This window comes from Echeneis naucrates, chromosome 13 (genome assembly GCF_900963305.1).
Source record: "Echeneis naucrates chromosome 13, fEcheNa1.1, whole genome shotgun sequence".
Lineage (NCBI taxonomy): Eukaryota > Metazoa > Chordata > Actinopteri > Carangiformes > Echeneidae > Echeneis > Echeneis naucrates.
The window spans coordinates 8006583-8032362 of record NC_042523.1 but is presented as its reverse complement, the minus strand read 5'-3'; the positions used below and the strand labels follow the sequence as shown (position 1 = coordinate 8032362).

Below are 25780 nucleotides of genomic sequence, written 5' to 3'. Positions count from 1 at the left end.
CAAACTGCCGCTCACTGCTCACAGGCACAGCATTTCCAGATGAGGATTCATGACAGGATGCAATATTAAACACCTGAGGAAACACGTCCATCAGAAAGGCATGACTTTAAGTTTCTTTTCTGGCTAAAATGTGCACAAAGAGGCCACTTCTGAAGCATCTTAATAACTTAAGCAGCCTTAACAATGCCATTAAATTACACAGGAATATATCTGAGCATCAATTGTAATTCACTTGCTGCTGCAACACATGAGCTACTGGGCCAACTTACCAAAAAATTAAACATAGAAAGTTTATATATCCTCCTTTGTCCAGTGGAGTCCATCTTAAATTTACTTCCACAGTGCTACAGATATGATTTAGACATTCAGACATTCATATAAAACAACCAACATCCAATGCAAAAAAAAATTAGGCGGCAAAAAAGCAAAAAAACAAAAAACAAACAAAAAACCAAAACCAGAAGTGCTGGAAACGGTGCAGCATTACCTCCACACAAGACCAACAAATGGAAAACTATAAAAGCTGTATCCATAGTGATTACTCGACCTCCTCAGCTTGTAATCCTGACTGGAACGCCTCTTTGACATCACTCCATGCAAATTTCAGGGGGAGAAAAAAGTGCTTTTCAGGCTCCAAAATCCAGCAGATTGAAATTTATATGTCAAAATAAAAGAGGTTAAGAAACCTTTAAGTATTATTCCACATATCCTTGTTCTCTTTTAAAAATTGGTCCTATTTTTAGGAGGTAAAAAAAAGCAAAAATAATAACACACCTTTTTATGTATTGGATAATTAGTCTGTTTTATATTCCCTTCATGGATATTTGCTATCGAGGTTCCTCAACGTCAGGATGAAATGGTCTCTTTGAACAGTTGCCTGCAATTTGGTAGCCTGGAGGGAGACTTTCAATGACTGAAAGGGGAAACCAAAACACTGGTGCTCTGTGTTACAGGACAACAGAAAGCCGAACTGTAACATGCAGCACGTTAAAACTGAATTTCATGAACAGATTGTATGTACATAACTAGCACTATCTAAATATAGTAGAGAGTATATTTCAATGTATTAATTTGAATGCTGGTGGTTGCTTGCCTGAACATACTGAAAACCCAGCAGACCGTTGCAACTTCTTATTTGCTAATGCTTTTGAGAGCAGGACAGTCCTTTGTGTGGAAAGGGCAGCACTGTAGAGAGCAGTCTGATAAAGACACATGAACCCCCATTTAAGGGATTGTGAGGCAGTCTCCAATTACAGGGAAAGTGAAATCTATCCCAGCAAAAGATCACAAAGGGTTTCTACCCGGACTTACTGGGGAAGTACAAACGCATCCAAAAAAGCCTTTGCTTGGGACACTGGTGGGATAGAAATAGATGCAAGGCACTCTTTGTTCTTTTGAATGTGGACAGAATAACATTTGGGATTAATTTGGTTTGTTTAGTGGTACTAAAAGCAAGCCCAGCGCTGATAAACGGTGTCAATGGAATGAACTGAGTTAAATCCTTCAATAAAATAAGGTGACATTTAGTGACTGCTGTGTGGTCTGTTTGACACATAGCTGGATTATGAGCACTGATGAAATAACACAAAATTTAGACCAACATCAACCAGGTAAATTTCCATCAGCAGCCCACTAGACTCTAAAAGATACTCTGTGCTGACTTTCCGATTACTGTTTATCCATGAATGATCAAAAACTTCATTTGTTTCACAGTAGAAACCTTTGTGTGACTGATTTTATTTGACGAGTACAATTAAATTTACAGTTAATTGTCTGCAAAGTTCTGTTCATGTCTAAAAAAAATTCTCCTCACTGCTACAATGGCTTGCTTTTTTGGTTTCTTGTAGGTCTATGCGGACGGAAAAGATTGATATTTATGTTAACCACAGTTTAACCTTTTAATTTAACATCAAATACTTTCAGAACTTGACTAAACTTCATCATGGCGCCACCTTCTGGTTTTAGGTTGAACAAACCATACTACAGGAATCAACATTTTGCAGTTTTGAGAAAAACAAAAAGAACAGAAAAAACAAAAACAAAAAAAAAAAAAAACATTTGGAAGCTTTGCACAGGATGGGACACTGACCATACATTTAGATGACACGCAAACATACTAATTTGAGAGCATATGCAATAATCATACAGGGAAAGAAATTCTGTCAGGTAAAGATCAGTGCAATTGGGCTGCTTTTGAAAATTTGAAAGACTTAAAGAGAAACTTAACTGTGATCATAGTTTCCTGATCAGAACTTTTGTCTGCTGGTCAAACACTTCCCTTACACAAATACATTGCTTATCAAGAGGCAACACATAGACATTCACAATGCATTAGAGTCTTTACTGAAAACTAAACTTTAAAATAATCACTCCGTTAAATACTAATTTTGCTTTTAAATGAAAATGCCTAAGCCCAGAATGTGCAAATTATTTTCATGTGCACTTCTTAAACTACTTGCTCTCCAAGTGAGACCTTCAATAACTAGTTGGCGACTTAGGAAGCTTCAAATAACTAAAATAAAGGGCAAAAAAACTAAACAAAACAAAAAAAACAAAACTTTTAAAAAAAACAACCTTTATTGAAGACATTCTTGAATGTCGACAGCTGCATTTGATATTAGAGTGGTATTCAAAGAACAATAAAAAGACATTGGGACATCACATAAAAAAATATTTTTCAAATTAAAGAAAAATACACTACCAACTCAAATCTCATTTTTGAGTTGTAACACCTATCGACTAGTTACTTTCATACGGATCTGTAGTCCTAAATTGTTGCAGAATATGGCAGGGATAAAGAACTACCACTAGAAAATCTCAACTTAAAGATATGTAGTGTTGACTTTACAAAAAAGGAGAATAACACTGTACATCTTAAAAACATTAAATATACACATGTTCTTGTTCAATCTGACTTCTGTTTCAAGATGGTGAATTGAGTATATTAGGGTTATATGGCATAAACAAAACTTCAGGTCCCATCCCGATGCAATCTACTCATCATCGTCATCCTCATCGTCTTCCTCCTCCTCTTCTCCTTCATCTTCTTCCTCTTCGTCATCATCATCATCTGCTGCAGCTGCTGATCCAGAATCCACTTTTCCCTTTGTGCGGTAAGCAACAATATCCTGTGGAAGACATCATTCATGTTTTAACACAGACTGTGTGAATGAAGCTGGACGAGTTAATCAATAATCTGACATCTCCATTCACCTTGTCGTATTTCTCCTTCAACTTGGCAGCCTTCTTCTCATATGGCTGCTTGTCCTCTGCAGATGAACTGTTCCACATCTCTCCCAATTTCTTTGCTGTGTCCCCGATGGAGAGTCCAGGATTCTCACCTTTTACCTTGGGGCGAAAGTCTGCACAGAATAGGAAGAATGCAGACCTGGGGTGGGGGGGGTGGGGGGTTCTGTTTTAAACTTAATCCACTTAGCACAAAACAAAAAAAAAAAAAAACCTTAAATTGATTCAGGTACATACGGTGGTCTCTTGGGGGCATTGGGGTCCTTGAATCGCTTCTTCTTCTGGCCCTTTGGGGGAACGTAATTCTTCATTTCCCTCTCATAGCGCACCTTGTCTTGTTTGGCCATATCTTCAAATTTGCCTTTCTCTTTTGGTGACATTGTCTAAGGAAAAAGACAAACAGCTTGAACCACTCTAGATGACAGACACTGCTACAAGAAAAATCATGAATTCAGAGATTTTAAAACAAAAATAACAAACAAATAAACCTCCAGCAGCACCAGCGATTCAGCTATTGAGAATGATTTATTTTACCTTCCACCGCTCAGAGCATTTCTTGGAGAACTCTGCAAAGTTGACACTGGCATCAGGATGTTTCTTCTTATGCTCCTCTCGGCATGTTTGCACAAAGTAGGCATATGAGGACATTTTGCCCCTCGGCTTCTTTGGATCTTTCACCATCTTGGCTTACTAAGTAAAGATAAAATACATGCACATATTCATTTTAGCAAAATGTACCCAAATCCACTCATGTACTGGCAGTGGGAAGAGCTACATATCTCTCTGGTAAAGTGTCTGCCTCTTGCTTTGTCAGTCCTAGCTATTGTTTAAACTGGGTGGGGGTTTGGGGGGTGTGACAGATGATCCATTGTATGTAGAGGCCAACATGATGCTTCTTTTATCATTAACCTCTGCTACACATTCATTTAGTCCTGCTTTCCTTCCCGCATCCGCCCCCCCCCCCCCACCAACCCCAACACACACACTACACTACACAAACCTAAAGAGGATCACTACAGAGCCTTTAATGGCTCGCAGCGTCTCATGCAACTAACCGGTTTGAGGTTGCAGATGAATACGTTAGCATTAGCGTTAGCTCCCTCCGCCTTTGATTGTTCGCTAGCTGCTAGCCATGGTGGCCCCCTCTGGCTTTGTGTCCCTGCCCTGAGCTGCTGTGCCGGAGCTCATTTCGGTGAGACGATTATTAAAATGGCTGATTACACCGCTAACAATGGCTGCCGGGGCTGTTTCCAAACACTCTCCGTCCTTGCCGGTCCATTGAACGGCCTCTCGGTGGCCTGCGGCGCAGACTGCCGGGCTGAAAGTTTTGGGAGAAAGTGGCGCCGGTCTCAGAGGGAGACTGCCTGTACGATCGGACCCGGGCAGCCACAGCTCCAACCTACTTCCTCACCTTCCAGCTAGCGTTAGCTTTGCACGGCTAGCATCGCCACCTTTGTCGGGGCTAACGGAGCGGGCTAAAGCGGGTTAGCGCTCCAGCCGGTGCCGGGCTAGCCCGAGCAGAGAGCAGGTGAGAGGGGGACTTAGGTCAGTTTTCGGTCTTTATTCGTGGCTGCAGCTAATGTCAGCGTTCAGTTAACTACGTAGCCCGAGTTAGCAGGACTGTGAAACACCAGCTGGGAGCTTGTTCCTATCTTAGCATCCCGTCCGGCTCAGTCACGCAACTAAACACGCACAGCACCGAGCTACGCGGTGCCAAACCCGCAGCGGGCCCCTGTTTCATTCATCCAGAGGGAAACGGGCCGCCGAGTGAAGGGCTGAGTGGTTGTTTCTTACCCTGCAGCGCTACAGAGGCCAGCTGTGCGTCCGTACGACTCAAACAATGGGGCGAAGGGCTCCGGCACAGCGCGGTCTGTGAGCGGACAGGATCTCTGTGTTTATCCCGAGTGTCGGGCCCGGCTGGCGGACATTGGCTGCCGCCAAGTCCTCGGAGGATCCGATTGGCCGCCGTGTGTCTCGGCCCTGCTTGGCGAGCAGTTGGCTGGCGGAGACGCGGCGGGGAGATGGCGCTAAACTCGAATGACAGACGGCTCGGTGAGTCGGTCTGACTGAGAGGAAACTGTAGCCCTATCCTGCAGGAGAAAAGTGTTATTTGTTGTTTTTTTCCCCCTGTATGAAATCATAATACCCGGCTATTTTTATTTGCCTATCAACTCGGAGGAAACTTTAAATGCTGTAGTTGAACAAGCTGGAGCTGATTTTCCTTGTTTCCTTGTTCTAGTTTTAATAATTATCATCGCCAGTTCAAATAAACCCACCGATTACACAAGAAACTATGCCACAAATGAATTATATATATTAATTAACGAATTCATATATAATGCAGGATTTAAAAGATGATAGATATGATGATCCTATATTTCCATAGAAAATCTTAATCTGCACAGTTACCATAGCTTTCAGATAAATGCAGAAGAGAAAGAGCAATATTTCTGCCGCCTTTTAGTTGTAGGTTATCGAAATGAAATCACTCAAGATATCTCACAGTAGTACCGAGGTGAGTCAATATCTTTTGATACTTCGCAGCACTGCACATAACAGACATAAATAAGGCAACAGTTAAATTCCTGTGCTCGCAGCAGCCAAACAAAAGCAGTATGTCTCCACAAACATGGCACAGAGACATCTTGCTGTGATCAGATCTGCCTCCAGATAAAGCCATCACCATCCAGTTAAACCTTCTAACATTACATTCTGCAGCCAGAAATCCATAAAGTCAACTGAATATGATACTGAAATGGATATAGGAAGGATTTCACACCACTGAAAATATAGCAGAGAACAGTGTTCACCATAGGCAAATGTAAAGCTAAGCCAAGGGTGTCTTAAAAGGTTTGATACTTAACAAGAAAGTTAATGCTGTGAATTGCGTTACCTTGAGTATTACATATTTCTATTTCTTTGGCTTTTGTTAACAGGCTGTGCGTTTCCAGCCTGACAGACTGTGATTTATTACACTACATTTTAGTTCCACTGGTCTTCCAACTTTAATTTCAGGCTGTGTTGTTCAAAATGCATCGTCCTGTTTTATTATTACTTAAAAAAAAAAAAAGATGTCACCACTTAGCAATCAAAAATATTACAAATATGGGTAGAACTATCAGAAAGTGTCAGACAGCTTTGGAGGACACAACAGTTTGCTGCCTTTTGAGTTGACTTGTGCCAAAAAATCAATTCATATCAGAATCGTGATTCTCATTTACTATGATTCAGAATCGATTTCAACTCATTTTGTTTTTTACCTAGAGCCTGATAAAATCTGTTTTATTTTTTCCCCACATTCATTTTTTGTTTTTTTCTGTTTTCGGTTTTTAATTTTTGAGAATTCCGTCTTTAGCATTTTACACAAATTTAACCCAGAGACAGTGTTGTAATAAAATGTAGACAATTAACCCTAACCCTAACTGAAAACTTTAATCCTTCCACATGTTTAAACAAGACAACAACAATAAAAAAAAATGAAACGTACTGCTCAGTGAGTGAATTCTCGTTTGATTTAGCACTCAGCACTCAGATGGCCACCTCAGTGGTGGGGGGGGCGTGCATTATTAGTGACCCCTACTGACAATTTTCCCAAGAGGTATATTCCTTTTTATTCTGAAAAAAAAAAAAACAAAACAAAAAAAGGCCGGGGTCCACTCTCTCATCTCATCTCGTCTGGTCTAGTCTCTACTCTTTGCAGGGGTCTGGTCTCTGATCTAGTCTGCTCTGGTCCAGTTTACTCTCTGGAGGGGTCCGGTCTCAGGTCTGTTCCACTCGTATCCAATTAACCAATTAACATGTTCAGGTGCCCCCTCCGTTCCCACTATGCTCAAGTCACCACATTTATTTATTTATTTATTCATTCATGGGTAGGGGGGTGTGCATTATTAGTGATCCCCCTCAATTTTGAATCGAATCGTAGCCCCAAAAATTGGAATCGAAGCAAATCATGAGATAGTAAAAGATTCCCACCCCTACTATTGACGTTTAATCATCATATAAAGGACAAACTGCTGGGATTCATCTGAAATATGTCACAGAAGACAACTTGTCTATCTGATAGATTTGTCTGCAGAGATTCATCTGTAAGTTTGTGCACTTCTGGACTTCGGGTAAAAGTCTGAAGGGGCATGTTGAGTTTGTGTGTGTAATAGTATGTTTGTGTTGATGCATGTGTAAGTCCCAACATCCTCTATCACGGTCTGGACTTTGTGGTTCAGCTGTGTACTGTGAGAACTTTTGATGGAGCCCAGTTTGTAAACCTGTATGCATTCAGACAACAACAGTCTTGAAGAGGAGACACGACCTACATCCGAGTCAGGATGGTGTTTAGACTGTTAAAGCCTCAATTTTACATTTCAGTTGATTTCCACGCTAGACCTCTGGCAGTGTAACGCAACCTTTAAATCAAGCTGTATTCCCCAAGACTGTCATGATGTGGACGACGCCTCAGGAGGCTGAGTACGGCAGATTCCCTTGGAAGTTTTCCCCATCAGAGGTAGAGCTCTGTAAAGCCTTCACGGCACCGTATGGCTCCACCTACACATGTGAGTTCATTGGCATGCCTTCAGGCAGGACAAGGCTGTTGTTTGAGCCTAACCAAAAAGCACATTAGGAGAGTGAAAAAGAAAAACATCCAAGCACTCAGGCACATCCAAATCAAACCAGCACTGTAATTATAATATGTCTATGGTTTATTTTCCATTTGTGTTGGAGTCAGTTTGACAGGACATGATCACATTAATAAAGCAGAAAGAACGCTTTGCTTCTGCACAGTAAGCATGTGCAGCTCTCTGCTGATGCTTGGATGAAGGACAGTTATCGACAGCCAAAGCAAAAACCCTGACCTGAGGGGCGAGCAGTCTCACCACAGCTGTGCCACACATCTTAATGTGGTGGCCTGCTGTGGTAAAGGCTCTACCTGAGCAAAAATTAATGAGCTTCAGTGGAAACACAGCTGAAATCTTTTCTATTGACTGCTACTCTATGTGCTGTAGTTGAAACTGTTGTGTCGAGGCATGCCCACACAAAGCAGAAAGGATCAGCTCTGACAACATAAAGAGATGTTTTGTTGAAATAGAGTCGTTGATGTCACACCTGTAATAATGCCTCTCTCACTGCACGAGCTGCAGCAGCTAAACAAAGGTTTAACTCAAGAGGGTTGTCATCATCTTCAGCCTTTGAATGTTTGAGAATTTTTAACCAATTGCTCGCTGATTCTCACAGAGAGAAGACTCAAAATGTTTTATTTTTTACCTTGTAAAAAAAAAAAAAGAAGTTGCGAAAGCAGTTTCACTAACAATACTCATCCAAACCAGTGGGGCAAATTAAACAGGATAACAGCTGTTCTGCTTAATTTCTGTTCACCAGAGCCACAATACTTCAGTTAATGTTTTGTGTCTCTATGTTTGCAATTTTTATGGAAGGTGTAAAATAAAAAAGAAGAAGAAAATAAAATGATAAATCAAAAGCGTGCCATGGAATTAATGTGCTTATTTCTCTGTGCAACTTGTGGTTTTTGGTAATTAAACATCTCCCTGAGATGAGAAGATATTTGTCAGCCTTCATGTCTCATCAACCCCTTATTCTGTCTCTGACATTATGCAGTCTGCCTGCAGCTCGATAACAAGGCAGAATAAAAGTTGTTGCATCAATTTAATGGATTCTGTCTGCAAAGAGCGTCACCATCAGTAACACTTTTTGATTGATCATGCCTGTTTTGCACTGTGAAATTCTGTTTTCCGACTCTGTTCTTTGAAAATTGTTCAATGTATCAATTTCCCTAGTTTCAAAATCTAGAATAAAAAATTGCACCAACGCTAATGATAAGAATTAAATTAATTTGAAATCTGAAATTTGCTAAATAGTTATATGCTTGATGCCCAGGATTTAAGATGCAGTATGTTGTTAGTTTCAAACAAGATTGATGAAGGTGCTGTTTGCCTCTTTGTAAGCACGGGTCCTTTGTAGATTTGTAGTGTCAGTTGTCACTCTTGGTTTCTTAGTTACCGTGGGGCCACCTGCTCTGCTCAGGTGTAATGCTAGAGTGAGTGTCAGGTAGACTAATGCTAGATCTGTCTGATTAACGTCTGTTTGGATGTCTGACTAAGAAAGTGTGGTGCTCTTAAGTCTGTTTTTTCAACAACATTTGACAAACACCATCCAACAGAGATGCTGCCGGGGAGAAAGGCTCGCTGTTCTTCAGCTTCTGGAAGATTAGAAACCCAAAAATTGACCAGGTAATCTCCCTCATTGTTTTGGTCCTTAGTAAATCTCATTGTTGTCGAATGCCAGTCCAGTATAATGTCAGCATGTTTCCATTGCATGTTTTTATTCATAGTGATAGCTGTAAGATGTGAACAGGATAACGTTGGCTGTAGTCTTTTTTTCTTTTGTTGTCAAGCACTCTTCTCTGTCTTCTTCAGAAAGTGTGTACTGTTGTCAAGGTGCTTGGGTTGCTATCTGTGGCAGGGCTGAGTAGTTGCCATGTAATGTGGGAAGCCTTTCACATGGGACATAATCACAGTCCTAAGATAACATTGATTTGTGTGTAGTTTTCTCAAAATGCAGGCCATCTTGAGCTACACACAGACACAATAAAGGCTAATCAAACATTTCCTTCAACCAGCAGTGAACTGTAACACCACTGGATGCATTTAATAAAAAATATCACTTAACTCCCCCAGCATCCTCTCTGAACTCAAAGATACAACAAGGATGATGAAAAACACCTCTGGGCCCAGATGTCAGGGTGTGATAGTTGCAGATGACTTGTCAGCTTCGATGAGAGCAAGTGAGGACACTAAAGCGCAGCCTGAATGGTTGATGCGAGAGCGACTGAAACAGAGCAGGCGAAGACACTCTTTCACACATGGAGATAAGGTTCCAATCACGAGACAGCAGCAGCACAGTATTGATTCAACTCACAAACTCTGCAGCCTTGAGGTACAGTTTTCATTTCATCTATCTGACAATGAATGTAGAGAGTCAGATTTGGCCTCACATCTGCTTCAGCAATTTTAAGTGTAACTTCTGCTGGCGTGGGCCACCTTTAGTGGCTGCTTTTTGCCTCAAGGTGTCACTAGAGTTTTACATTGCTACACTTGCCAGACTCTTTCCTTGGTGCTTCACTTCATCTCATATCTCACCAGTAGCGGAATGAATGTGACGTAATGCCAAAAATGCCATTTTAAATCAAGTTGATGATCAATTTATCTGCAGCCTTACAGTGCATCTGCCAGGACAATCAACATCAGAGCCCAGGGATGGCCGTGTTTCAGGCCAAAGTAAAACAAACACAGTGGCTGAGCCAACCACTTAAACAGAGCACAGCAGATTCAGATTCATGCTTTCAAGCTGACAGGAATGATAGAGAGATTTAGGCGCCTGGTGGAAATGCAGCGCCTGAAGTTGGGGGTTTCCAGCTGCAGATGTCAGTCACACTCTCCTGCTTAATGTAATGAATAATGTGCCATGGCAGATTAAGCGGAACAGGCTCGGGAGTTCAAAGTTATGTAGCTCTAATAAAAGCATTTGGAGAGCAGTCAAGGTTGCATGAACACTTTCAGTTCTTCCGTCTCTCTGACTGATTAAGTAATTATCTCAGAAATTCCAGAGATACCGGCGGGAAACCTCGACTCTAGTTACATCCACGAGGAACTGGCCTGTTTATCCCTGTTATTTATTAATGATAGATCAAGGAATGTCATGGATCAGGGGACCAATGCCAGGAAACTGAGGCACATCGAACAAAGGCCATTAACACAGAGAGCATGGACTGTCAACTGGCCTTGTGCAAACATCTCGGGGACATGTCATTGCCTGTGGTGGCTTATTGTGGCCAGAACATACAGTCATTCATTCTCTGAGGTGGAGAACTAATTGAATGGGTTGATAATTATAGTTTCCAGTGTACGCATGCATTGTTAGTGTCTCCGCTCTAACTTTCATTTGTATTTTTTAGCACTCAGACTTTATCAACTGCCTGGTGAGTGGATTTAATTGGACGGGGGGAAAAGAATGGAAGTTTAACATCATATTTTTTTTCATTGTCAATTGTAACCTTCATAATAAGCCTGAACAGTACTATCTGGCTAATTTGATACTGTCATGTCCTCTGTCCACTGAGATTGATGAGACGATATCACTTGACAGCCTCCAGAGACTGAAAGCAGCTTTTGAGGTACTGTATAAACTTTTTTTTAAATTGTTTTTAGTGCACTCTGAGAGTCTGGTTGTTCGTTCCTGACTGTATTTTCCCTCATAAAGGATTTTGAAACGGATTGCTTGAGATGCATTGATGCAAAGATTTTTGGACAAATAGTGAAGAAGTCTTTGGATTTGCCTAACATAGTAAGACAGTGTGACATTTCTCTTCATATCATGCTCTGTTTCTCATCTCACTGTGTGCCTGCTGTTTTGCGCCTTTGTGATTAAACAGAGATGTTTCCAATTAGCTGATACATTCAGAATAAGTGTTACTGTCCTTTATTCTTTTGGTCTTTGAATCCCACAGAGCAATGCGCAGATTCAAGGGTTATTTAAGAAGATTGATTACGCAGGTCGAGGAAGAATTTCATGGGTGAGATGGCATTCATATTTGTTTCCTGTGGAGCATACACCCCTTTTATTCAATGTGAAGGGAACTATCTTTATTTTTACATGAATGTTAACAGCAGGGTTTTGTAATAAGGATAAAAAACTAGGCCACTATGAAAGAGCAACTGTTATTTAATTAAGGATTTGTGGAGCATGTGAGTAGATTCAAAACCAGTAATTGCACTTATATGGATTTTTAAAATCTTCTCGTAGTTGAATGTATTACTTGAGTTAAAAAGCTAAAAATTTATCCCCTGCTTTGTTGACTTGTAAAACAAGAGATTAAAATCAATCTCTAAAGGTATCTGGTGAAATAGGAGTTGCAGAAGTTAAATAATACATGTACATGTTAACTCATTAATCATCATGGACATGCACGTTTGAAAACCCTAACATTACCAGGTCTAACACAGAGTCATATGCTGCAGGGTCAGTTCTGCACATACATGCTGCAGGAGCACAAAGAGAAGGAGGAAAGTACCAGACGTAGTAAGCAGGTGGCTTTTATTCTGCCGGCCACCATCAAATCGTTGGGTCATGGCCTTCCCATTGTCAACATCCACTCCACCCATGATGGCGCCATCATAACAGTCCGGGAAGACGGTGCTGTTTGCATCTGGAGCCATGAACTTAAACCCGACAAGACCAAACACATTTTTGTATGTGAATTTCACTCTGTACTGTTCCCCAGGTCAGCACATCCTGTCAGAACACCAAATCCAACAAGCTGTCAGTCAGTCTCTTAATACTTCTAAATACTAATTTCCTCAACTTTCTGCTGGAGCGTCTGCACAGAACTTACATTTTTCGCCTATTATCAGTTTTCCTTCAAAGACTTCAGCTACTCAAACAGGAGTAAATGGTGAACTTGCCAGGGACTATTTTTAGAAGTTGACATTTACTTGTTGGGCATTTATTTAAAGCAGCAGTACATTGTGTCACACTGACTCAAAATAGCAGTGGTATGGATCAGCAAAGGGAGATGTATTAGGCAATAGGCTTCTTCTTTTTTTTTTTTTTTTTTAAATGTTAATTAATTTGATACATTTAATCTTTTTTTTAATATTTCCATGTGATTTAATAGTAACACAAACTAGAGCGGGGCTTAGATATTACAGTTCTCTTCGATTTGATAAGATTATCTGTTCATGTGTCAAGGGTTTTGACTTTTCAACACCCTGTTATTGTTATTGTTATTATTATTATTGTTACTTTTTCTGACAGAGTGGAGGACCTGCCAACAGCAAGTCAAAATGGATCACTGACTTCACTCTGATGCCGGAGTACAACAAGCTGATGGTCGGAACAGGGTAATAGGAAATATGTAAATGCATGTAAAAATAATTTAATAAAACAGCAAAAGGAATACTTGTGAGAGTAAATTCATTGTTTTTGTCACCTCCAGGTCCCAGATTCTGTTAAATTTGCTTATTGTGCAATACTTTGCAGGGACAGAGAGATCCAGCTCTATGAACTCTCCACTCTGGAGCCATACTGCCAGATCAGTGCACTAGACACAATGCCTCTGACATTAGACTATGGGTCAGCATCACAGCTACACTTTAACATACTATCAGAATGTTAAACATGTCTAACATTACGTTCTGTGTTTTTCGTCCTAGCTACATCGGACAGGATAAATGTTGTATCCTTTACGGAGACACTGAGGTAGGTCATTTATTTAAACCTGATGTACATATCAGACTGATGGCATTTATTATATCCTGTTTGATTAATTTTTGTCTTTATCTTTCAGGGATGTGTGACTATCATTTTAATATCCTGTGCTGGCGATACCCTCAGGTAAACGTGCTTTTCTAAAGACCTATGAGGGCCAAAGCACACAAGAGAATCACCACAACACAGACAAACTCACAAAGCTGGGCAATCAGACAGGCAAAGCAAAACAGGGTAGCAGGAGCAGAAACCTGGAACAAAAAGATTTTCCAGTCAAAAGGAACACATACATGCACACACACGTACCCGAAACACAGTGGGGACAAACAAACAGAAGAGCAGAGGGAGAAACAGGAGCACATTTTTGATTTCTTTCTCTCCCAGACCTGTTCCTGCCATATCAAATCAAATAGAATTTGTTAGTGGAAAAGTAAAGAAAGATATTTTTATGCGTGAGATACATATTTCTTTTTCTTTCTTTCTTTTGTCTGTAATTCACAGGAAGTTTAATATTCTGGTCCGCCAATATGCAATTTTCACCTTTTCTTCTGGTACAAAAATGTGAAATATTGAGCTGAGATTGGCAGATGTTTCCAACAATGTGTAATGCGTTTAGTTTTTATTCACAAATATTAAAATGTATGCTATCTAATTCATTCTTTTGTAAAGTTATTAAAGTCATCACACGGAGAAGGCGTTGGTGTACCTCATCCTCTTTGCAATGATCACAACAGCTTCAGATAGTGTTTGTTATACAGCGTTGAGTAGCTGTCCCAGTGAGTCAGTTCATTGGTGATTTACTTAAATTGCATCCAGCACCATTTAAATTGTTCCAAGTTAAATGTGGCACCATTTAATGTATTCACCTTGAGAACACTTAACATGTATAAATCATGATGTGTCTGTCACAGTGTAATCGGGCAGTCAATTTGCTCAGATTATCCTGGAACAGCACATGGAGTCTGAATTAGAGTGGACACTTAAATTGATATGTAGTGTACGTACGAATGTGAGGCTCATAAAACGTGACTGTAAATCTCAACTTCTCTTTTGATAGATTATGGAATAAATTACCAAAGGTTGAAAACATACCAAACATAGCAATTGACAATGCAGTCGTCGCTCCAAATGTGACATTTATCAGATGGAAGGTTCATCGCGACTGGGTGACAGAGGTGACATTTTATACATCCACCCACACCTTATGTACACATTTATTATAATATTTGCAGAGACTTTGTGACACACTACATTGTTGGTTGTTTTGCGACATTTTATTTGTATAGTGCTCAGATAATCCCAGTAGTGACTGAGCGACTAACCCCCATCTCTCTGAATTTAGGCAAAATATTTTCCAGGTTCCCAAGCTGTTGTCTCCGCATCAAATGACGAACTGTCATCTCTTGTTATAGGTAATTTATGTTTAGCTCATTTCTTTGGCTTTCTCTCTGTTTTGGTACATGTTGTTACAGGGACGTAAAATATGTATCTATTTGTTCTTCCATTTCTCAGCACCGGAAAATGAATAAATAATATGATATGTATGATAAAAATGACCAAATTCTTTCATTCAACAATATGAGTAATTATATTCATGTTGAAAATGTGGCAGCTTGGTGGGAGCTGTGAGGGATTACTCATAATGACTCATCTATCAATAATTCACGAATCAATGCCATGGGGTGTGTGTGTGTGTGTGTGTGTGTGTGTGTGCGTGTGTGTTTGATGTACGTGGGCATGTCACTTGCCAGCTTCAGCTTCCTCATTTATTCACATAATGACTTACCCTTAGCGTGCTTTGATTGATGATTTTTTTCTCGTTTGTTTTCTCCTTCTTGAGGCTGTGTGCTGCCTTTAACAGATGCTGAACAACAGTTGAGTGAGATCAGAGAAGCCTGCTATGAGGGAAAAACCAAGAAAGCCCAGCTGAGCTGGACTCCACAGGTCAGAGCGTCATGTGACCAGACAATTTTCAGCATTTACAAAGGTGTCAAGACCTTTGACCTCAGTCAGAAGCACAGCTTGTTGGTCACTGGAGGGATGGACAGAGTCATACGACTCTGGAATCCACATTTCTCTGGGTGAGAAATAATGATTCAGCTGAGTTTTTTTTAGAACAACCAACATGAGCTAAACCACCACCCCCCGACTCTCTTTTTGTTGTTTCTCTTTTTAGGAAACCGACTGGTATTTTGAAAGGCCACTCTGCCCCCATTGTCTTTCTCTGCGTTTCTTCAGCGGACAGTCAGATCTTCTCTGTCTCCATTGACAACACTGTGAAAGTGATAAATTACTCATTAATTTATGTTACACTTGTGATTTTATATGTTCCAAGCATTCAAAGTGCATAAAGCATCTGTGTCACTGTAAATACATAAGCCGCAGTTCACCAACTGTAGTAGAAAGTAACTAATTATATGTGTGCATGTATATACGATTAACTTTACAAATTTGATCCAAATTTGAATGTTTGGTAACGGTGTGATATTGTTAATTCAATACTTCTTCCATTGATGTTCATCTATTCCTGTGTCAGATTTGGGATATTCAAGACCAGTGCTGCCTGTTTACAGCCGACCCCAAAGCAAGCCAGATTCACGGTGACATCTCTGCGTGCTTCTATTCGTCTGCTATGAAATCCCTTTTCACTGCAGCAGATTGTCTGGCAGTGCTCTCCCTGAAGCTCAGGTTGGTTGTCATGCCAATGTACTTTATTCAAATATGCTCTGAAGATATTTTGAAGATATTCCTCAAGTGTGCTCCATTAAGGTTAATAATGTGTGAAAGTGTGAAAGCTGATGATTTTGATAGTCTGTGGATCTGAGGAGCAAACCTCCCACTTTTACCCAAGAGATTTGAAAGTTCTATTCTCCCAGAGACTTGACTGTTCATTTCACTTTTTCAGTTTAGTGTCTTTTTCTTCTTTAAGGCCGCAATTTTGCCGCCACCTCACAGAGTCACATGATGAGCCTGTAACGTGCTGCGGATACAGTGAGGAGTTTCGTCGAGTTGTCAGCTGCACTGAAGGATCTGTGAGTTAAAATAGAACTTGACAGCATCACTGACACAGATGACCAGCAACACATTTCCACTGAAAAATGAACCCAATTTCTCTTGGAACAGGATCATGAGAGTTATATTTAATGTGACATATGCCAAATGTAAGACTGAATCAAAATCCCAATGATTGCAGGTGGTGAAAGTCTGGGACTTTGACACTGGCCGTCAGGTTTTTGAGTTTGGTGGTGTGCCTGATCGGTCTGCCATCACGTGCATGACGTTTGACCTCAGTGGGAGAAGGTGAAACACTCTGTGAAATGTTTCACTGTTCAGAAAACATGTTTACCTCCATCACTGTCTTATTGTGTTTACAGACTCATCACAGGGGGAAGAGATGGATGTTTAAAGATCTGGAACTTCAACAGTGGTCAGTGCCTGAAGACACTGAAGAAAGGTCTGTAAAGGTTTTTTTTTTTTTTTTAACCCTTTGAGGGCAAAAAGTTGGAAACACAAGATTATCCAGTAACTGAGGAAAATATTTGTTTCACTTTCTTATAGATGGTGGATGTCATGAGGTTTGCGACTGCATCTTTCTGAAAGCTCACAGAAATTGGTGAGTTCTGATATAGCTGTTAGCAAATCTTCTTGTTCATTATGAATTCAAATCCATTGCTAACTTGGGCCATTTATTTTTGAAGCTATGTGATGTCTGTTGGCCGTGACAGGAAGATTGACATTTACCCAGTGAGTATATAAGAAAACACACAGTTTCAGGTGCTATATGTCAGTTCTATTTCACAAATCCCATTTCTCCAATTCTTTCATCTGTCTATTATATTGCAGCCTACTTGCATTTATTTATAGTGTCATTACCAGTTGATCTCCATTCTGAAAAAGGCAAAAAAAAGGTTGTTTTGAATTTTATTAGAGAATCTAACAACTGAGAGAAAAATAGGCATTTTCATTGCATGGTGAATGACTCTTCTAATCATTTTGAGGTTACTAAGAATTTGAATGTGCCAAAAGGACTTTATGCAAGCTGCTCTTTTTTGTCCTGATGCAAACAAAACAAAAACGTTATGCTGAAGTGTGAACTGTCTCCTGCTGTGTTGCCAGGACATACCTGAGGACTTCCATCGAGTTCAGAGGCCACAGCCTTCATGGCAGGATGATCTGGTGACTAATGAACAGAAAACTTTCTTAACTTTGGGAAATGACAGGACAAAATAATAAGCAGTTCATCATGTTCCAAACGAGAGCTTGTAGTCGCCTTGTGACATTGATTTCAGGCAGACTGGAAGACAGTGGGGCAAAGATTCATTTTTTATTTTTCCATTTCTACAAAGAAACAGCTTTTTGTGTTGAGTGCAACAAGAGTGCAAAATGTGTTTCTGTTTGTTTTTGGACAGAATGCGTGATCAAAAATCCATCAGGCAAAAGTGCAGACCATTGTAGCTCTGTAGTTATACACTTACTGCCTAATAGGCATATTTAAAATGATTGTGGCAAAAATAGATGTTGTTTTTACAAAATTATTACAACCTACCCTTTCCACTTCAGAGGCAAATACTGTATTTTTACCCCTAAAATCAGTTGTAAAAGTTATGTTTCAGATCAAAACTCTCTGGGGAGCATGGTGGCATAGTGGTTAGTGTTGTTGTCCCACAACAAGAATGTTGCAGGTTCGGTTCCCGGCCTGGGGCCTTTCTGTGTGAAGTTAGCATGTTCTCCCTGTGCCTGTCTAGGTTTCCTTTGAGTACTCCGGTTTCCTCCCACCGTCCAAAGACACCATGTTTGGGTTAAGTGGTGACTCTGAATCGTCTGTAGGTCTGAGTGGTTGTGGGTCTCTGTGTGTTGGACTGGTGAGCTGTCCAGGGTGACCTCACCCAGAGTGAGCTGGGACTGGCTCCAGCTTCCCCTGCGACCCAGAAACCCAGAAATGTTCATCCATATCCTTATGTCTCTGTATGTACTGTGTCTTACATATAAAGGGACTTTTTCTCATAGCTGTCACAAAGTCATCCACATACGTTATACTGTGGGACTGCTCGGCCATTTCTATGATTTATCTCTCACTTTCACACCTTTAGAGCAGTAAAGATGAAGTTTGCCTGCAGGGTTGTGTTCATTTGACACAGACTGACAGCACACTCTGCAGTCTTTCGTCCTAAGGAGCATTTTTGCTAACTGCATGGAAAGCTCAGGGAGAGATGGGTAACAAAGCCTCCCTGATCTCTGCCCTACTGTGCAGCATCGCCTGCAGAAAAATGTTTAACTCAAGCAGTGAGTTACCACATCTACCCATTTCTTTTCATCTTTCCTCTTTCCTTGTTCAATTTCTCTCAGTTTTGAGAGTTTCTATGACACACTGAATCTGGAAATGTTTAGTTTCTTTTGGTAAATGTTTCATCTTCCCATACCTATATTTCTTGACTTGCATATAATATCCGTATCACCTTTGTCTTCCTATTGATGTCTCCACATCACATCCTTTCCCAGGGCTCTACGGCTCTCACTTGTCAGTACACCTGTAGCTTGTGACAGTCTCTGCTCCAGAGAGTCTGAGCTCTCACTGAAAGGTAAAGATGGTTATATGATTGACTCTGAGCGCGAGGTTTGCATTAAATTCCCTTTGTGCATCTGTCACCGTGTCTCCCAGTGTTAGCTCTGTATTTATTTCCTGTATTCTTTTTTGTTTGCTCCTGAAATAATATCAGTAATCAATTTGGAGCAGAATTATGGACACTTGTATATTCAAAAAGCAAAACTGCTTCAGAATTTCAAGAAATAATGTAGCTATAAGAACCATCGATTGTTTCCTCTGAAATGTCAGATTTATAATCCAAGACGTGTCACTGAGCTGCTAATCCCATTTATGATCAGTGAGGGGTGTCCTTTCTCCTCATTAATCATTTGAGTCAAAGCCTGTGGCAGTCAACTACTATGCTCTCATTTTCAATGCAAACCTACCGATGTTCATAAATATCATTTTGCGTATACTCGTTAGCACTAACCAAAATCTGCAGATGAGGCGGGTGGGCATGTCAAATGTTTCGCGGATGATTGTTGGAGGATCACTGGAAATCATTATTGTCATCATCAGTTTATCATCTGAGCCCCACAGCATTTACACACTTATACTATTTCTCTCAAGATTTAATTCCTTTTCCAAAGACATCTGTGATAGACTACAATGAATCACACATACTGCACTGTGTGTAACATTTAACCCAATCCAACTTCACACCAAGTAAAAATCAATGCATTCCAATAATAACGTCCAAAAGACTACATTTTCTTCACGTTGTTTTACCGGACTAATCTGATCTGGTTTCCTTTAAAAGTTAAATAAAAGGAGTAAAATTTGACACTCACTAATGCTGAATGATCCATTGAAGGATATGATGCTTCAAATCCTGCCAGTTCTTTTATTATGGCTGGTGGTTTCACTCACCTCATAAAAGGCCCATTAACAGAGCAGAAAGATTGCCTTACAGTGGCCACTAAGAAACTAGACCCCTTCCATTATCTACAGAGTCCTCTTGAAATTGTTTTTCGTGAATCTAATCCAATCCAATCCAACTTTATTTATAGAACACATTTAAAAATCAAACTAGTTGACCAAAGTGCTTCACACAGACATAAAAATAAATAAAAGCAACAATAAGTAAAATATAAGAACATGCCAGATAAAAGCAATCAAAAAGAGTAAAAAGCAATAAGAACACAAAAGCTGATATGTTGGGGTCTCAAACTGTGTCCAAGTATAGAACCTTGGGGCATCCCACAAGAAAGTTGTGTAGAGGATGAAGTAGAGCCCCCAAAGCTAACCTGAAATCCCCTGTCATGCAGATATGGCCTGAACCAATCCAAGGCCATTCCTTTGACTCCCACACAGTGCTCAAGGCGGGAGATGAGTATGTCATGGTCTGCTGTCAGATCTAAAAGCATGAGGAGAGCACACTCACCTTAGTCAGTAAAAATCAAAAGATCACTAAAACCTCTTTGGTGAAATAAGTTAAAACCAGACAGGAACACCTCAAGAATGTTGTGCTCATGTTGAAACGACTGTAATTGTAAGAAGACTACCTTTTTATGGTAGTTAGAGAGTACGGATGGGTCCAGGTTTGATTTTTTAACTAGCAGCTGAAGGTGAACTACAGCAGGAAAATCAATGAGTTGTTCCACATATACCCGTGGCCTTCTCTTATCCACTGGGCCTCGGGTGAATGTTTCTGGTCCTCCAGATGGCCAGTCTTGTGTTGACGCTCATTAAAATTTTAAAACATGGCCCCGTTCTGCTAAATATTTTGATTTGGCGTGGGGTATAATATAGGCTCAAAAGTGCCATCTGCTTTTACTGATTTGGTTCATGGTGTGTCATTTCTTGCTGGCAGCATCACTACAAGCAAATATTCCTGTTGGGCTCAGTGTTCAGTGAGAAATAAGCGCATAAAGTACAAGATGAATCACTTTGTATCAGTGTGAAGTGCAGTTGCAGGAGGAATGTTTGGCTTGTCAGCTCACTCAGAGGTTTGACATCAAGTCAGTAGCTGATCCAGAGCGTGTGCCACCCTTGGCCACAGTACTGTAGACTGAAACCAAGGCGTCAGTTCAAGCTCTTTGATATTCATGTATTCCTTGAAATAAGCCATCTTGAAACATTTTCCCTGACAGCTGTTTAATAAGACTGTGGCTCTTCAGAAAAAAAAACATTTGCTTGAAGTTATTCATCAGCAGCTTTGTGACCTTTGAGATGTGCACTTATCCTGAGATCGAGTGAAATTAATGCCACAACATTTTTATTAACTATGTCATGATTTGTTTTGTTTGCTGAGAGACAATTAAAGAGATTGACTCCATGCTAGATGCAGAGAAAATGCTGACTGGTTGGCTCAGTTTGAAAGTACATACAGAGGAAAGTACACACACACACACACACATAAATTTGAGAGTTTCAGAGGTCTTACTGAGCATAATTTGTGACTGTTGACCGGCGCTGTGGTAGCTTTCAGTTTTTTCCACTCTTGTGTTAAACCGAAGCAGCCACAGATGCAGTACTATTAGCGCCACATCATTGCTTTTTGAGACTTATTATTTATTCTTAGAAAAAGGAGATTGCAGATATTTTTCTATTTGCCAGTTAACACATAAACTTAAACACACAACAAAAGTGGAAAAAGGAACACACTTGATAGGTTTCTGTACAAACCAAGGTGGGAATCACTTACAATAACTCAGTTGTGAGTGCAGTGAAAACACCAAGACCCGTTGAACTGCACATTATTTTGGCTTGGCGGAAATAAACTTTTCGTGTTCCTAGTTGTTAGGGAGACTTACGGTTTATTTTTCTTCAGAACAATGGCCATAGTGAGGACATCCTTTGTATGGCTCAGAGTCCCCCGACTCTCCTGGCTACCGGCAGCTATGACGGGGAAATAATCTTGTGGAACATGGTTTCTGGAAGCATACAATGCCGATTTGTCAGTCCTCGTTCTGCTGAACACCAGAATGCTGAAGGTGATTTTAAATTGTCAGAGCGTATGATGAATGCGCTGGAATCCTTTGGTAGCAGAAGATGTGCCATACATCTCTCTCTCTGTTATGTAGGGCTGGACACAAGTGTTCAAAGCATCATTTTCCTAAAGAACCTCAAGTTGCAGCAGCTCTGGCTGGCTTCGGCTCTGCTGTCCTCCGGCACCATGGGTCAGTGTTATAAACTGTGCTGATTTCAATGCACTTTACATCCTTCCACTAAGACTTTAAATTTTGTGTAAATTATGTTTTTTTTTTTTTCGTTTAAAGGTTGTATAAATATCTGGAATGTGTCCAGTGGAGGAAAGTGTGTGGGCAGCTTCAAGGCGGTAAGATAGAAGATAAAAGATTACTCATCTTCTTTCCCCCACTTTGATTTTGGGATTTTAAAAAGCTCCAGTTTTTCTTTTCTTTCTTTTGCCTCCAAAAGTGCTGAGCAAAGTAGATAGAGTACAGTTTCTCTGCTTAGCTATAGTTTTTAAACAAATAGAACAGCTTCACACTTTTCTTGCAGCTACATGATGCAAAGCAGGCACCCTTTGATGAGGATGAGTATAGAACATGTGAATATAGGGCACCCTCCTGATAGCTGAAGTAAAAAAAAAAAAAGAAGGGGTGGTTTTTTTTAGCCTATTTAAGACTGTTAATATTTTCCACAAATGGAACAAAACTTCTGATAATTATTTAAAATTTTTTGTTTATTTTTTTATTTTTGGCTATCCCACCCCAGTTGTGTTCTGTTGCCTAGCAACAAGGGCTCTTCACAATTTTAAAGTGCTCTTATTTTCATGTACTTTCTTCATGGCTAATTTCAACAATTTGTTGGCTGCCTGGCACATTTTGTATAATATTATACATCTCATTATTTTAAGAGGACCATTATCTAGGGGATTTTATTAAATCTGACTGCAGGGAGCATTTAGTCACCACAGGGGGGAAAGTGTTTGGTATTAGTGTTTGATTTTGTCCCTTAATCTGTCTCTTTGAGTGGGAGAGAGCCATCCCCAAACCATGAAAATTACTGGATCTTCATACCATTCGGCTGTGAAATGAAAGAAAGGTGCTCACATTATAATGTTTTTTTTATTTTCCATTTTGCAGTCTCGATTCAAACAAAAGATTACCAAAATGGCTCAAACCAACAAGGGCACACTGCTGTATGCTGCTGACCAAATTGGTTACATCTACGTTTACCAAAGGACAAAAATCCCCAAGAGGTTAGTTTCATTCCTTTCCTGCCTTTGCATGTGATTCGTGATGATGTGGGCCAGTGTTATAAAATGCGTTATTTCAATGCACCTTACTGACGATGTGAAAATATGAACAGGCAGTGTCGGTCAGAGCATGCTAATTCACACTTTTCATATTCATTTTTTTTTTTTTTTATTCAGCTGAAAACTTCTGGCGTGCCCACACAAGCAGAGTTTCTGGGTATGTAAAAAGTTCAGGCACAAGGAATGTTCATGGACAGAAGCTTTACATTTTGTCCTGATGGAGGTAGCCAAAGAGAAACCCAATTCTGGATTGTGCCTTAAATTAGTACCTTGTTGTATATATCCTGAGATGGAAGAATTTGTGGAAGCAATCTGTGTGCTGGTAGCAACAGAAACAGTATAACTTCCTCCTGCTGCTGCAGACAAACAAAATGAGAGAAGGTCTGAAACAGATGATCAGGTTAGGTGGGGTGCATCCTGGAGTGTATGTGCCGGTAAATGCACCAACACAGTGGATGATGTAGAGCATTCTTCTGTTTTGCCCTCCCCCATTTTGTCTCAACCTTCTTTATTCTTGTCCAGCCTGCAAATTGTTGACAATGATCAAGTGGTGCTTACCTCATCCCCAGACTACACTGTACGCCTCTGGAGCACACGTGGAGAATTCATAGGTGGGTGTCAGTTTTTCATCCATCAATCCTCTCAATCTTGACATTATTAATGCTCATGCAAACGGCATTAATCTTGAGCAGTGTGTTGCTGAGGGTAGAACTGTTATTTATGGGCATGTTCATTTCAGTGTGGCGCTACATGTGACAGGATTAACCCATAAGGTAGTGCTGGCTAAAAATAACATGTTGGACCCTGGTGTGTCCCCACACCTTCCTCCCACTCCCTGTACTATAGTGTGGATGCACACTGCCACCTTTAAGTACTCGTCAGGTACAAAGTACAGTACCAAGAGCTGGTAAACAACCAGCACTGCAACACTAGAGTATTAAAGTAATCTATCTGTCTGCCTGTAAGTCTGTCTGCCTGTCAGCCTGCCTGTCTGTCGCACCTCTGCCATCTGAGAGATGACAGTGTAGAACGTTGGACTTTATCCACAGGGACCTTTGGGCAATCTGAGTGCTGGAGCATCCACATTTCATCTACCTGGATGCATCCTGCTGTGCCCTATGAGCTTCTGATTCATCCAGCGAGCTTGCCGGAGTATGAAAGTTTGAATGTAGAAACTCATCTCTCTGATGTAGTCAGTGCTGACAAGACTGCGGCTGACTGTGGGGAGCTAAAGGTGAGCTGGATTATTTTACAAATGATTATCTGAGCTATGTGAAGTATGCGCAATCTCTCTGTGTCCTCACCGTTAATGTTGGATAGACCTGAACTTTGCCTGCTCCTTTTGTGGCATAATTGCAGTCAGAGACTGACAGCAAGCTGAGACTTGCTACAACATCCATCAGTGACACAGACATCTAGGAAGATTAAAAACATGTTTTACCCAAAGGAAGCCAAGACTGGGTGAGTTCTAGCCATTCCAACGGCGCAAATTAGTGTACATATACAATGCAGTCATACACCAGACAAAACTAAAATGCAAGTGAGAGCATCTTCTTTTCCATTTCAGACTCTGCCATGAGATTGTCAGGCATACTAACACACCATCAAGCCACTGCGCTCTGCAAGGCTTTGATACTGTGGAGCCACCAAACGTCAGTGTGAGACCTGACCTCTCCCTCGCTCCCATGTATTGATCTTCTCATAAGCAGCTCTGAGGAACTGGACTGAGCCGTATGAGATGAAGCTGCATTGATCACGCTCTGAAAACTGGGTCATTGCAGGAGCCAGTGGTTGAAAGAAAGAGCAAGGCCAAGTAAAATATAGTAATATTATGACTGCACTACTGGCTTCCTCAAAAACAAACCAAAATGTAAAAAAATAAAAATAAAAGTGTGTGCAAGTGAGTTTCAACATAAAGATGCTTTTAATAAATGGATGAAGACTTTTACTTAGACTACAGGCCATGAAACACATAACTGTCCACATCTTAGTGTTAACTTGAAATAAAGCGGAAAGAGGTCTGCAACTTGTTACCATTAGACGTGCACTGCAGTGATGGCTTTGACATTTATGACTTCGGGCTGTGAAGCACATTTATCTCACGGTTCCTGTGGCTTAAGTGATTCAATTTGGTGGTTTTCTACAGAAATGCACTAGTGTGTAGAGCAATAGAAAGAAATAGCGAATAAATGTTCTTTATTATAACTATTGTAAATTTGCAAAATATCCAACTAAGCCTGTATTTCCTTTATTTATTTTTTTTCACAGATATTTTTATTTTAGACCAGTTTAGCCACCTTAACGTTCCGTTTTGGTTCACTCTTGCTGCTCTCATATCGCTTTTTTGTCCACAGAAGGCAGATCTTTTGACCTAAAAAGCTGTAAAAGTCAACATTTCCTTGTTGGCACTAAACAGAAGACATATGATGGAAAAAGATGGGCTGGTGAGC

The 25780-nt window shown here is 40.4% G+C and overlaps 2 protein-coding genes across 2 annotated transcripts; one reads left to right on the top strand and one right to left on the bottom strand.

Annotated features, from left to right (window-relative positions):
- Nucleotides 1-1717: 1717 nt before the first annotated feature.
- On the bottom strand, nt 1718-5218 carry LOC115052669 (high mobility group protein B1-like). The gene is made up of 5 exons (XM_029516928.1): nt 5041-5218; nt 3781-3936; nt 3484-3629; nt 3214-3388; nt 1718-3128 (listed from the first exon to the last, which is right to left on the bottom strand). The coding sequence occupies exons 2-5, from the start codon at nt 3925-3927 to the stop codon at nt 2994-2996; spliced, it is 603 nt and encodes a 200-aa protein (XP_029372788.1). The 5' UTR covers nt 3928-3936; nt 5041-5218; the 3' UTR covers nt 1718-2993.
- Nucleotides 5219-7681: 2463 nt separating this feature from the next.
- Nucleotides 7682-24749, top strand: LOC115053073 (WD repeat-containing protein on Y chromosome-like). The gene is made up of 27 exons (XM_029517639.1): nt 7682-7793; nt 9953-10191; nt 12273-12503; nt 13069-13154; nt 13294-13386; nt 13467-13512; nt 13601-13647; nt 14579-14696; nt 14864-14933; nt 15383-15602; nt 15698-15803; nt 16058-16209; nt 16451-16553; nt 16715-16821; nt 16896-16975; nt 17080-17134; nt 17220-17265; nt 17638-17697; nt 21879-22041; nt 22132-22227; nt 22327-22385; nt 23158-23299; nt 23448-23487; nt 23853-23941; nt 24090-24212; nt 24380-24564; nt 24690-24749. The coding sequence occupies exons 1-27, from the start codon at nt 7682-7684 to the stop codon at nt 24747-24749; spliced, it is 2928 nt and encodes a 975-aa protein (XP_029373499.1).
- Nucleotides 24750-25780: the final 1031 nt, after the last annotated feature.

Bases quoted from the DNA above. Each gene is read 5' to 3' on its own strand.
- LOC115053073 (XM_029517639.1), top strand. From the start codon at position 7,682: ATGTGGACGACGCCTCAGGAGGCTGAGTACGGCAGATTCCCTTGGAAG. The intron at 7,794-9,952 runs GTGAGTTCATTG...CTGAACTCAAAG, and splicing joins GTATGGCTCCACCTACACAT to ATACAACAAGGATGATGAAA. The intron at 24,213-24,379 runs GTACAAAGTACA...CTTTATCCACAG, and splicing joins CACCTTTAAGTACTCGTCAG to GGACCTTTGGGCAATCTGAG.
- LOC115052669 (XM_029516928.1), bottom strand. From the start codon at position 3,927: ATGGTGAAAGATCCAAAGAAGCCGAGGGGCAAAATGTCCTCATATGCC. The intron at 3,630-3,780 runs GTAAAATAAATC...CTTTTTCCTTAG, and splicing joins AATGCTCTGAGCGGTGGAAG to ACAATGTCACCAAAAGAGAA. The intron at 3,389-3,483 runs GTATGTACCTGA...CCCCCACCCCAG, and splicing joins AATGCCCCCAAGAGACCACC to GTCTGCATTCTTCCTATTCT.